Source organism: Lynx rufus, unplaced genomic scaffold (assembly GCF_022079265.1).
Source record: "Lynx rufus isolate CCGP_SWC_20201006 ecotype Redwood Valley unplaced genomic scaffold, mLynRuf1.p SCAF_2, whole genome shotgun sequence".
NCBI classification, from domain to species: domain Eukaryota; kingdom Metazoa; phylum Chordata; class Mammalia; order Carnivora; family Felidae; genus Lynx; species Lynx rufus.
The window spans coordinates 26,696,972-26,711,256 of NW_025814834.1; the positions used below are offsets into that span (position 1 = coordinate 26,696,972).

At 40.5% G+C, this 14,285-nt stretch overlaps 1 protein-coding gene across 3 annotated transcripts in view; it reads right to left on the reverse strand.

Moving 5' to 3' along the window:
• UNC80 (unc-80 homolog, NALCN channel complex subunit) overlaps positions 1-14,285 on the reverse strand; it is a 222,632-nt gene that overhangs the window by 18,084 nt on the left and 190,263 nt on the right. For all 3 annotated transcript variants that reach the window (XM_047085057.1, XM_047085055.1, XM_047085056.1), the window contains 6 exons: positions 9,630-9,830; positions 7,328-7,451; positions 6,238-6,363; positions 4,881-5,004; positions 3,938-4,144; positions 525-709 (listed from right to left, as the gene is read on the reverse strand). In XM_047085057.1, the coding sequence (XP_046941013.1) occupies positions 525-709; positions 3,938-4,144; positions 4,881-5,004; positions 6,238-6,363; positions 7,328-7,451; positions 9,630-9,830 (967 nt within the window). The remainder of the gene's footprint in view (positions 1-524; positions 710-3,937; positions 4,145-4,880; positions 5,005-6,237; positions 6,364-7,327; positions 7,452-9,629; positions 9,831-14,285) is intronic.

Sequence of the window (14,285 nt, forward strand, 5' to 3'; positions counted from 1 at the left end):
GACAGAGCATGAACGGGGGAGGCGCAGAGAGAGAGGGAGACACAGAATCGGAAACAGGCTCCAGGCTCTGAGCCATCAGCCCAGAGCCTGACGCGGGGCTCGAACTCACGGACCGCGAGATCGTGACCTGGCTGAAGTCGGACGCTTAACCGACTGCGCCACCCAGGCGCCCCTCATGATTGTTTAAAATCAGATCTCTGTCATGTCACTGAAGAAAGAACATTCTTTCTTGACCATTGGGTCAATCTTTTTTTCCCTTTTCCCCTAGGGGGCAGTGGTGAGTAGAGACAGAGGGCAGAGTTTTACAGACTAGAATAAAGGTCTCACAGCGAAGGTACTTCTAACACGAAGTTTTGTCCTCTGGCATCCTGTTTTGAGCTGTTTTCTCATCAAGCATGGTATTAACAGGGTCCTACTGACTAGCTATCCCGTGTCCCACGAGCACGGCTGCAGCAATCCTGCCTTAACTGGGAGAAGAGCACATTCCTGGGGCTTGTCATTTCTAGGAAAAGCACACACCGCACCTTGCACTGGATGAAAGGTCGTAAGAGCACGAAGATGGGTATTCGGGTCCGCACGATGAAGTCGAGGAAGTCCCACAGGGCCAGGCCTCCCACCTTCCGCAGGGCCATCTCCTTCACCTGGAGGCTCAGCCAGTACCACTGGCTTCCCAGCTGCCTCTCAAAGCAGACGAGAATCACCTTCAGCGCTTTACACGAGGAAAAGAGAAGAGTAAGTCCGCATACTTGTGCTTTTAGAGGAACGCTGCTCACAGCCACAGCCCTTTATGTGTCAGAAAATGTTCTGAATTTCTAAATCCTCTCAAGTTTCCAGAAACGTACATGTACTCCTGGGCGAGAGTATTCTGACATCAAGATAAAAATCTGGATGGTCAACATGTTTTGATTCTGATCAGGAGAACGCAGACATCTTTCTTAAGCGCATTTCGCTACCATTGTGGAAAATACAGAGCGCAGCGGTTCACAGGATTGGAAGGGAAATGTGTTGTAAACAGAACGCGTGGCTAATATTTTGCTTTCTGAAAGTTTTGTGCTAGTGGCCTTATGGTAATACCAGCATATTACTCATACCCTAAGCTAAAACACGGGTATTTTAAAAGACTTTTTTCTTTTAAGCATAGACATAATATATTCTTGTTGTTTAAAGTAAAATCAAACCACACAGAAATACACGGAGTTCAAAGAGAAAAAGTCCTTCCCCTTCCCAGCTCCCTTGCCAGCCCCATCTCCTCCCCAGAGAGAACCAGGAAATGCATTTGAGTATATCCTTTCAGGTGAAAAAGCTCCATTCTCCCTCCCTCCTTCCCCCCTCTCATATTGCACATCATGTTTATTATTTAAGCCTGTTGGATTTCTTTTGCAATATCTCTTTCTTCCTAGATTCTGGCAGCCCCGTCACAACCTACTTTTATTTTATGTTATGTTATGTTATGTTATGTTATGTTATGTTATGTTATGTTATTTTATGTTATTTTAATTTAATTTAATTTAATTTTATTTTATTTTTCAGGAAGAAGATTTCCCAAACAGTGTGTCAGGACCAAACAGAATATTGTAGAGACGTCAAACATTATGGCAGGAGCGTCCTCTGACATCTCAGCTCTCTGCACAGGGTCTGGCGTGGGGCAGTCAAGGGAGGCTTGGCCTTCCTGATCGTGTCATAAGGCCCATCCCAGCAACTAAAAGGCGCAAACACCTTTATCACATAGTTAGGACATTTCCAGGGGAAAACCATGCCATGTAACACAGAGAGGGATGTTGTAAGAGTCTTCTTTACCCACCCTCCTCAAAATCTCACCTTCACAGCAATCATTCACCCCCATTCCTTTCCCTTAACTAAACAAACGAACAAATGAACAAAAAGCAACACTCCTCTTTCCCTACCCTGAGCTTGGTGACATTTCTACTGCTATGTGCCTATTAGCCTTCTTTGTGTTTCTGCCATTCCGCTTCCCACCTTCACCTCTTTCAGCCCAGTACATAAGCAGGATAGCAAAGGGCTCAGGAGCAGGGACTCTGGTGCCAGGAGGCTTGGATTTGAAATTTGGCTCTGCTGCTTATTAACTGTGTGACTTTAGGTAAGTTACTCAACCTTTCTGGGCCCTTGCCTCTTCACTCCTAAAATGAGAAGAACATTTATACTTCTTAGAGTTGTTGTGAGGATTCAAAGTATAGAAAATACTGCTTAGTGCAGAGTAAGTGCCCAAAATAAATGCAAAAATCGATTTGAAACAGAGGCCCAGTGGCCTGGCCAAGTAACCAAAGAATCCACCTTCATTAAAAAGGCAGAAGGCAGGGGCGCCTGGGTGGCGCAGTCGGTTAAGCGTCTGACTTCAGCCAGGTCACGATCTCGCGGTCCGTGAGTTCGAGCCCCGCGTCGGGCTCTGGGCTGATGGCTCAGAGCCTGGAGCCTGTTTCCGATTCTGTGTCTCCCTCTCTCTCTCTGCCCCTTGCCCGTTCATGCTCTGTCTCTCTCTGTCCCAAAAATAAATAAACGTTGAAAAAAAAATAAAAATAAAAAGGCAGAAGGCAGAGTGAATTGAAAATAATTACCCATCAAGTGTTTTCTCCTATCCTTGCCTTGTGTGTTAAAGCCCACCGTCTCCCTCCTCCTCTGTGCAATCCCAAACCTTATGCACGGCTTTGTTCCAGAGTCTAGATTTTATCTGAACCCCACATTCTCACGGCTTTGGCAACCAAGCCCCATATGGGTAGGTCCTGTGCACATGCATGCTTGTTTCCTTTTTTCCTTTTCATTCTCATTGTCAATCACATAATTTTCAAATACTTATTTGTTTATTTTTTTTTTAAGGAATCTCTATGCCCAATGTGGGGCTCAAACTCACAACCTGAGATCAAGAGTCACATGCTCTACTGACTGAGCCAGCCAGGCACCCCAAGATCTCCCCTTATGATATAGTCCAAACTCCTCACACATTCCAAACTCCAAGGACCTGTTTTTACCGGTGTGTATGGTTCATCTTATACCCCCCACATGAAGCTCTACTTTGATAAATTGAAAAATGTTAGGCATGATTTTCTCAACTTGCTCCTTTTGAGATGTTCTGCTGCCAGTGCTCCTTATTCTCAGTGCTATGGCAGGAGTGGGGCTTTTCCCCAGCTTAGTGCATTCAGGGCCAAGGAGGGGGGCTCCAGTGTTCCATGAGGCAGGACCAAGTTAAAGGCAGGGATGGGGTGACAGAAAAGTAGCAGTGGAAGCCAGAAGGAAACTGGCAAGCCTATGGGGGAGAACCAGTTGACTGGCCTCACCAGAATGAAAATTAAGATAGAGATTTAGAGATGCTATTATAGTAAGGGAAGAAAACTAGCTAGTAGGGAGCATAATGTCCTGTAAGGCCACCATGTCTTACTGCGCAGGATGTGGACTGCCCCAATCTAGGGGCTCCGTTCACATAGACGACACACTAGTGAGTCCCATGAGCCATGCGACTCAGTGTCTCTGTGTATTAGACGTAGCCTACATCTGATAGCAGCTACCATAGGTAACCTCATTAGTGATCTCACACTTAACCAGCAAGGAGAAATTCTTACTACAGATGCTTTCCTTACATGTCCAGATGCTGTTAGAAAAACAACCAAGTAATTTAGGCACCACAGATAGGAAACTACTTTGTTTTCTGGCGTATGTTTACAGACTCTTTTGCAAGGGTGATGCTTCCTGCTTGCTGAAGTGGCTTCTTTAAATACCTCTGGACTGAGGTCTTTTAAAATACTTTTTGAGTCAGGGTGTAACATAACTCAGTAAGTATTTACATTACACATGTATATACACAAACATACATATATACATATATATATACACACACAAACATATATATATATTCTTGTGTGTATGTGTATATATACAAGTGTGTGTGTATATGGGGGGGGGGGGCGGGCATAGGGATAGGACCTACCCAAGTATGCTGCTTGGCTTGTGGACTCTGCCAGCCCTTCCCTGCGCAAGTCTTTGCTGGCATCCCCAGGGGTGGAGCAGTGGGCAGGGGAGCTCTCCAACATGAAGTTCTTGCTCCTGGACGTGCTGATGATCCGTGGTGGCAGGAGCACATTAATGACTGTCTGCAGGAGCAGCTGTACCTCGGGCTGTTCCAGCCACGGGCTATCTAAGGGACAGAGTTCGAAACAGGGAAGTGGAAAGAAAAGCAAATCACAAGGTAGACTTCCCACATTAGACACAGTAAAATTCAGCTCTCTTTCCAATGCCAGACTAGAATACCCTAGAAACTCGGGTGTTTCCCCACCAAGTACAGCTTCTCCTCTGGACAAAAACAGCATCCCTGATACTGGGTGTTTTCTCCATAGTCAGCACCCAAGGGCTTGTGTTCTTAGCCAAATCTCCCGCTTACCATTGCGATCTGCTTTCTTTCTTTCTGCTCAAATACTCATAACGTATTGTCTTTACATTTGAGATAAACTTTCCCTAAAAGAAAAACACCCCAAGAAGGAAGAATAATGAAAGTATATTGGATTTAATGGCAATGGCGGGGTTTACGCTAACCCTAATGGCAGGAGATTATAAAGTCCATTCACTTGTCAATTCACACCACACTGCATTTCAATTAATACCATCTTCTTAATGGAAACAATGTTCTCCCGATTTTTGCTGTACTCAAGTGATTTTAAACAGGACACATCTTCCATGAAGTGGAGCAGAGAAACTCTTGACCCAGGGTAGCTAAACTGAAAAGAAAGGAAAACTCTATTTCCTAAGGCAACCCTGTTTAAATCATTCAGATGGACTTCAGTGATGGCCTTCATGGGAAAAAGAGTAAGAAATAACAGTCTGCCACTAAAGAAAGTACAACAGTGATAAATTTCCTTTAGTTAAATTAATCAGACCTTTGCTTCCAGATCCTACTGTGAGCACAAATGGGATGAGTAGATTTAAAAGCATCCCCTCCCTTCGCTCTTGATTGGTGAATGGGGAGATCACATGGCTTAAAGGAAAATCTTCTTTTAAAGCCTGTGCAGCAATAATAGAAAAAAAGATTAATTGACCCCACACCCATTTGGTATGTTTGTTTTTATACAGCACGGTGAAGACGGTGATTCCCTGTTGGCTGCTCCTGGAAACTATGAGTTCAATTGCACAGTGTACAAGATTTACTCAAAGCTGATACTTTACCATTTGCTTGACATAACTGAGAGTTATATACCTAAAAAACAGTAACATCTTGAATATTAAATGCAAAATTGTAATACTTATGGTCTGGCACAAAAAACAACTGCACATCCCCATTCATTTTCTCCATGTGTCCACCAATAAATATTTTAGAGATAGAAGAGAAGGAATAAATGATAGCTTGCCACCTGTTCACCTAGAAGTTATTTAGAAGTCCTCTGACCTCTGCATAAGGCTTTCTCCAAAACAGAAAGGAATAGGCAATATAGAAAGAAATATATGATCTCTGTACACAGGTTATAAAGATGTATCACTTTAGGGATCATTGTTTCCCTTCTGCATGGTAGCCAAACCTCTTGCTTAATTTCTTTTGTACCATCACCCATTCTCTGGATGATGGACCATCAAGTATAGTTGTCAGACAATGGATGGGTCATTATCCATTTACATCAAGTGTGTATTTCCCATCAGTCACAGAGCTTACTGATGATCTACCATTCTCTAAAATCAGGTGACACACAGAAAGAGGCAGGGGAATTGGCATTCTGCACTTTTTGCCTTGGGAATATTATTTTAAGAAATAAAATAACTGGGAGAGTAAAAAAAAAAAAAAAGAAACCCACAGTATTCAACCCACAATCATTAAAGTAAATTAAGATATTCAAAGTCTAGTAATAACATTTGAAAGAATTTTATATTGCAATTCTTTCTGTGAATAATTTAAAACCAGACTTTGAATATTACTGTGTCTTTTAATTAACAATTGTGGGCTGATTATCTGTGAACTATTATTTTCCTAAGGTTTTGCACACATTGGAAATGACTTAAGTGGTTCTTGAGATTGTGGCAGCACTGAATGACTCTGCTATTTTTGAGATCTCGAGAAGAATTACAGAAGCACAACTTAGGGCCAAGCTCAGGACTGAAGCTCCAAACGCATAAAAGTTTGGAGATGTTTACACTTTTGTTTCACAGATTTTGCCCAGCCTTTGCAGAAAAAATAGAGAGAACACCATGATCTGGTGCCTCAACCAGCAACTTAATGAGCGTGACAAACAGGTAAGGCAGTCACACCTGTATCTGCAATGCTACAAGCCGGACAACAGCTGTGCTGAAGGGCAGAGGTGGTGAGAGATAAGGGCTGAGATGAAGAAGGGGTAATCCATCAGCAACACTGGAAGGTCCTACCACTCCCATCACCTGAAATACAAACAGAGCACATGACCAGCCTTGACTATTGCAATTTCATGCAACCGTAGTAAGGGAGTCTCATTCAGTAATAATAAAATAATAATAATAATGATGATAATAATAATTTGAAGGTTGGGCATGTTACTTTCAATCTGTTCTTGCTGCCTTCTTCCGAAGGCATGTAATGTCTAGAGTCAGATCGAACGTGACACTGGATTCAGCCAAGGTTTTGCAGAATGTTGTTGGTAGCTAACTATGTAAATAATGAGAGATGAACCAAAAACTATTCTAATCAGGAGATTGGACATACTTACTGGTGAATTCAAAGGAATGCAGTCCGCATTCTTTGATGGAGCAGATATTGACAACAATGATGATGGCATAGCTCTATTTGCACTAGGCATTCCAGCTATAGACTTATTGCTCAACTAGTTAAGCAGCAGATCCTACTCAATGAAATGCTCTAACATGGTTTCCACATTGTACAAAACCTTGTGAGGACCAGACTCTAGATATTACATCCATGGTAAAAAAAATTTTTTTTCTTCCCATAAATCCTAGACTGGTCAACTCATAGCATCATTTTGCACTAAAAAAGAAAAAAAAAATCTCTTTGCATTTTAAACTCCCCCACCCCAGACTACCTCAACGTCTAGCCAATTGTGCGGTCTCCACCACCCCACTCTCCAACTGGCAGCCCTCAACTCTCAGCGCAACTTAAAGAGGCAAATTGTCAAAGTAGTGCGTGGGAAGCAGCACACCAAAATCCCACCTGTGTAGGGATGGGCCCCTAATCTCCCCACGCACCACCTTGAGATGTACCTCACTGTTTTCAATGTCACCTGAGCCGTCTGTTTTCATGGGTAGGTAGGGGCACAAAGTGGTTGACCTGTAAATCTTCAATTCAGAGAAGTCAATAGCAGAGTTAGTTAAATTTTGCAAAGTTTCATAAGATTGCCACTTGGCTACTCACCAGATTGACACAGACATTGATCAGTGACCTAAGGTGAGGCAGGAAGGATATGATTGGCTGCCTCTGAAGTGTCAAACAAACCCCTTCAATCAAATTGCTGGCAGGCTCCCACTCAACCTGTCGCCTGGAATACAATATAGGAGCCATTAGCAGCGTGGCTCCCTTCTGGAGTCAGTCTGAAACAAGTGAATGAGACAGTGATTCTGACACCATCTAAGACAGGACAGGTGTCTGAGACAACAAAGTGCTTCACACGGGATGAAGTTTACCCATGTTGTTCCAAAAGCACAGAGCACACTGGGAAGGGAAGAAGATACTGAAAACGTAGCAGAGGCACTCCTGCCCCACTCGACTAATGAGACAAAATCTATTGAAGAAAAAACAGAGATGATGAATGGGTTGCATTTTAAGTTCCCTGGTTTTAGCTTTGAGAGAGGGCATAAGACTACAATTTTAGGAAACCCAGCATAGGGGCCATTACATCCAACAGAACTAATCTGACCACAGGCTGCATTTCTGAAATCTATTTATCAGACTACAATTGATCTCATCAGCTTTTACACCAGGATACAACTAATTAGATTTATATGGGTTAACTCCTGCCAAAAACATGACATTAGAAGATAATCGTCCATTTAAAAAAGCATTCTTTCTTGGCCTCCTAAGGAATGATATTTTTTGGCTACTTTCTATGGTCCTATAAGTGGTATAAATCTAAACACAATTAAATGGACATGGGATTTTCTGTAATAAAGTCAATCCAGTCTGTAATTGTCTTCGTGCCAAAAAAAGCCATCTCTGTGGCCCCCAAATAAACAGGTTGGGTTTTACTGATCTCAACACTATTTCCAAATATCGTCCTGCAAACAATTTCTAAGTTTATATTTCCAACCAACGTAGAATATCTATAATGATGAAATGAAAATGTTCATAAGTGAGGATATATTGATATGCCTGATTCTCAAGTAACCTACAAGGTCAGGTTCAATCAACATTTCCCTTGTTGAACTGAGATCACCTAAAAAAATTAAATCCAAGGCAACCTCAAATTCTGAGGCTGTACCCCAAATAAATTGCCTATAATTGGCCAATCTATGCATTAATTCAGAAATCTACTTTTAAGAAGCATGATGTTCTCTATAATGGGCTTGATTATATGACAAATGAGTCAGCTATGGAGATGTTTAATATCTTAACATACAAAGTTTTTTAAGAAAAAGAACTTATTTTGACACACGCTTGTAAGAATTATAAGACTGTGGCCATTTACCAAAGGGCACAAATGTTCCACTGGGACCACTAAAAACATAGGTGTGCTGTAAGGACACAGACATTTCCATGCCACTGAAATAAATAACCTTGAAATAACATATAGGCATTCGTCATCATGTTATAAAGAAATATAGGAACAAAATATCAACTGCTGGAATGAAATCTTTCAATTTCTTTTTTATAAATCCAACAGCTCCTGATGGCTACACAAATGAATAAAAGAGCACAGGCTAAAACCTGGAAAAGTTCTGACAAATTGAATGCTAAGTGCTACAAATTCTTGGACAAGAGTTGCATTGATTTGTGGTTAATATTAAAGGGACCGAAAATGCTCTCATGAAATCAAACTTGAAATTTCTGAGTTAGTAGGTTTATCAACATTTAATCAATTGAACTGTCTGTCTACAGGTTTCCAAACTGGACTCAGATCTCCAGGTAGTCTGGTTCCTTGCATAGAAAGGTTATCAGTGAATAATGCAGGTTACTGAACAGAGATCAAGGGGTAATTGTGTTAATTTAGTATCACCCTGAATTATATGAAAAGGTGAAACTTAGGTATTTGTTATTAATCCTGGGATTCTTTCCAGCTCCTATGTGGCTGCTTATTATTAAGATTTGCCTTTCTCTAAACTGGTAACTAAACTACTATGCTAAAGACAGTATTTTTTGAACATCAAATTAATTTTTCTTTTCTCCTCAGTGGTTTTATTTATAAGGCATACTCTGCTTTATTTCAAAAGAAATTGAAGGATACTCACTGAATTTCTTATGTTTGTCAGATGAGGAACATGATAGCTAAGAAATGAACAGAACTTTCAAGATGAACACATATAATTTTAAAGAATATGTGATTTCTTCAAAATGTAGACCCTGCTAGTCATGCATCCATATACCTGGTTAGCTATGCACGTATGCCAACAGAAAACTTTCAAGTCATTCATATAACTCCAGATTGTGCTGCCATCTTAAAAGACGGTAACCCCCAACTTTGAATCCGCAATATCAACGGTTGACCAGGAGGCCTTCTCACCTCAAAGTAGGCATCTTATGAATTTTGTTGAACATTCTATCCAGTCTCTTTAAAATGAGGATAAGGGCTGGCCTCACTGCCTCGGCTGTCCAATCGGTAATGGGTAGCATCTCCATGATGTAGCGCCGAAGCCCACGGCTCTCCATTGTCTGGGTGTCGTATGGTGCCAGCTTCAGAAGGGAGTGTGCAATTTCTGCCAACCTGCATTTTTTTTTAAAAGAATAAGCGTAGAATGCCACAATGGGGATTTCCCCGTATAGCACCATGTTAATCAGCCTTCTTTCAGCATACCAACCCCCTGAACTAAAAACATTCTTCCCTCTACCTTCTATCCCTTAGGTCTTCTTGCATGACCAATACATTGATACCTGCACATATATATTAGCAAAGAATCATAGAATATTCCAGAGGGTAAATGTGAATAGCATCTGATGAGTAAATTAAAACCCAGAGAGATTAAGGACAGGCCAAACATATCTAGAGAATATGTATGCATGTATATGTATGTGAGGATACACACATACACAAATACATACCTACATGCATATATGTGAAAGGTACGTATATACACAAATATGGGTAAAAAACAAAACTTAAACTTTAAATGTACAATAAAATCACTAATATCAAGGGCTCAAATAAACTTCATGGCTCCATAGCTCCTTTGCTGCCCATAGTTAAGGTCAAAGGCATATATATATATATATATATATATATATATATATTTAATGTTTTATTTATTTATTTTGACAGAGAGAGAGAGCGAGCAACCTCGGGAGGAACAGAGGAGAGAGGGAGAGAGAGAATCCCCAGCAGGCTCCATGCTGCCAGAGCAGAGCCCAAAATGGGGCCCGATCTCACAAACTGTGAGATCATGACCTGAGGTGAAATCAAGAGTCAGAAACTTGACCAACTGAGCCACCCAAGCACACCAAGGGAATGTACTTCCTCCAAGTGTAGCCCAGGGTCTGTCACCAGACACAGGTCCATGCTCTATGTCCTAAGTACAGAATTTCTGAAGGTGAGCTGACCAACAGGACTGATTGGGCAAGTGTGTTTAACTAAATAAATTTCAAAAATAAACATGGGTTTCCAACTTGTAAATAATACAAATATAATGGTATACATGGCATTTAAAAAGCCAATTGAATTTATTTAAGTTTATTTATTTATTTTGAGAGAGAGAGAAAGAGAGAGAGGGGAGGGGAGGACCAGAGAGAGAATCCCAAGCAGGCTCTGCACTGTCAGTGCAGAGCCCAACATGGGGCTAGATCACATGAACCCTGAAACTATAACCTGAGCTGAAATTGAGAGTCAAATACTTAACCAACTGAGCCACCCACGTGCCCCTGAATTTAATTTTATATGAAGAAGAAAGCATTTTATTTATTTTTAGTCAAATGTTTCATTTTATTTAACTTTAGTTTTTTTATTACAGTATAGATAACAGTGTTATGCTAGTTTCAGGTGTACAATAGAGTGATTCAATGATTCTATACACTACCCAGTGCTCATTGTTAGTGTACTCTTAATCCCCTTCACCTGTTTCACCCATTCCCCCCACCTACCTCCCCTCTGGCAACCTCTAGTTTGTTCTCTATAGTGAAGAGTCTGTTTCTTGTTTGCCTCTTTTTTCTTTGTTCCTTTGTTCTGTTTCTTAAATTCCACACATGAGTGAGATGTCATGGAATCAGTCTTTCCCTTATTCCACTTAGCAGTATACCCTTTAGCTCCATCCATGCTGTTGCAAATGGCAAGATTTCATTCTTTTCTGTGACTGGGTAATATTCCATTCCATTCCTATATATATATATATATATATATATATATATATATATATTCCACATTTTCTTTGTCCATTCATTCATCTATGGATGGATTGGATTCTTGAGTTGCTTCCATATCCTGGCTATTGTAAATAATGCTGCAACAAACAGGGTGCATTTACCTTTTTGAATTAGTATTTTCATTTTCTTTGGGTAAATACCCAGTAGTGGAGTTACTGGATCATATGGTAATTCTATTTTTAATGTTTTGAGGAAACTTCACACTGTTTTCCACAGTGGCTTCACCAGTTTGCATTCCCACCAACAGTGCATGGGGGTTCTTTTATAAAGAAAGCATTTTAGGGGTGCCTGGCTGGCTCAGTTGTGGAACATGCGACTCCTGATCTCAGGGTTGAAGGTTTGAGCCCCTCGTTGGATATAGAAATTGTTTGAAATCTTAAAAAAAATGAGACAGCACTTTAAACTTTTACAGTGCTTCGCTATCAAATACATTGAGTAGATGCAGAATGTGTAGAAGATGATATTAAGAGGCAAAGCATACTCATTCATGGTAATATCTTGCATCTACGTTATAGGATTTGAACCTCACTTTTTTTCCAGGGGAAAAAAAAACTTATATTTTAAAGTATATATCCAGGACTCCTATCACAGTGACTGAAATGTCCATATTCTTTAAGGTACTAGAAGTTCCTTTGAAAACAAGTTTCTTTAAGTAAAGGGTAATTAAGCCACTCTTACCAATTATTTGAATCTTTTGTTTCAATCAGCATATGTCTAGCCAGACATCCAAAGTATGCTGTGGAAGCAGAATTCAGGACAGGGGGATTCTGATGGAAAAGGGGAATAGAGAGGCCTCATGTTGTCTAAGAGTGCATGTATACATGGTACCATCAGGACGCATGCATGTGCTAAGGGTTTTCAGAACTATTACTAAAGGAGAAGAGGAGATTCCAAGTAAAGGGACATCAGAAATCAGCTTTTATATTTTTTTCTTTCTTTTTAATGTTTAATTATTTTTGAGAGAGAAAGAGAGACAGAGTGCAAGTAGGGGAGGGGCAGAGAGAGAAGGAGGCACAGAATCCGAAGCAGGCTCCAGGCTCCCAGCTGCCAGCACAGAACCTGATGCGGGGCTTGAACTCACGAACCATAAGATCATGACCTGAGCCAAATTAAGACTTTATTTGTAAACAATCTCTACACCCAATGTGGGGCTAAAACTCACAACCCTGAGATCAAGAGTTGCACATTCTACCAACTGAGCCAACCAGGCACCCCAAGTTTTTCTTCTCCCTTTTTTTTTCTTTTCTATTTTTTTTTTGAAGCAAATTTACCTTGGAAAAGCCCTGAAGATATAATCCTCAATCTCATGGTTAAAAGAGATCTTTTCTTTTCTTTCTTTTTTTTTTTCTGAAAGATCTCTTAATAGCTCTTGGGCAGTGAGGTCCATAAGTTGGACCCCTGACTGGATCCTCTTTGATAAATACAGCCTAAAGTAGAAATAAAAGATTTCATTTCTCAGGCCCCACTCTAGATTTAATGAATAAGAATATCCAAGGATTGGGCCCAGAAATCTGTCTATTTTTTTACTTTAATTTTGAAAATTTTCAACATATACAAAGGTAGAGAGGCAAGTATATAATGAGCCCCTCATGTTCCCATCACCCAGATTTAACAGTGTTCAATTCACAATCACTCCTGTTTAATTTATACCCCCAATCACTCCCCTTCCCCCTACTCCAAACTACTTTGAAGTGAATCCCAAGCATCAAATCATTTTATCAGTACAGATATTTCAGTGTGTGTCTCTAAGGTTAAGGACTCAAAAAAAAAACAAAAACCACAATACAATTATGACAGCTACCAAGTTAAAAATAATTACTATGAAAAGAAAGCTATCCTGTCAGTTTTCAAAATTCCCACATTATTTCATGATTCTTTTTTTTTTTTTTTAACATTTATTTTTATCTTGGAGGAGACAGTGAGTGAGTGGGGGAGGGACAAAGAGAGAGGAAGACGTAGAATCTGAAGCAGGCTCCAGGCTCTGAGCTGTCAGCACAGAGCCTGACGTGGGGCTTAAGCTCACAAACTGCGAGATCATGACCTGAGCTGAAGTTGGACGCTTAACCGACTGAGCCACCCAGGTGCCCCTATTTCATGATTCTTAAATAAACTTCTTAAAAAAACAAATAAGAATAAAATAAGACCCATACATTCAATGGGTTGGTATTTCTCTTGAGTTTCCTTTAATTTGTAGGTTTTTCGTCTTCTGCTCTTGTTTGATTCTCTTGTAATTTATTTCTTGAGGAAATCAGCTGCTTGTCCTGTAGTGTTTTCCACACTCTAGATTTTGCTGATAGACTCTCCATGCTATCATTTAATCTATCCCACTGCTTCCAAATTTAATTCCATTTGTGGTTAGACTAGGGGTTAGACTAGATTAGCTTTTGATTTTCTGGAAAGCATATTTCACAGGTGATGGGCATTTTCATCAGGAGACACATGATTCCTGCTAGTCAGTCTCTATGATGTCAGCTGCATAGATCCTAGGCATCACTAGGCATCACTGCATAGATCCACTAATTCATTAGAAGTAGTGCAATAACAATGTTGTGTCACTCTTTTTCTCATGCATTGACAATAACATTCTAATAAGGAGAAATTTCTCTTTGATTACTCCAAAAGAGACAAGGCAAATGATTGTCAGGACTTATATTTTAAGAGCTCCTAGTGATTCTGACAGGCACTCTGGTTTAGGAATCACAGCCAAGCCACTGTCTCTCTAACACCTGGGTCGCTCTACAATGACTTCGTCTGATTAGCACCATGGTTGGGGAATTCACTACTACATAAGACAGCTCCCTCCACCTTT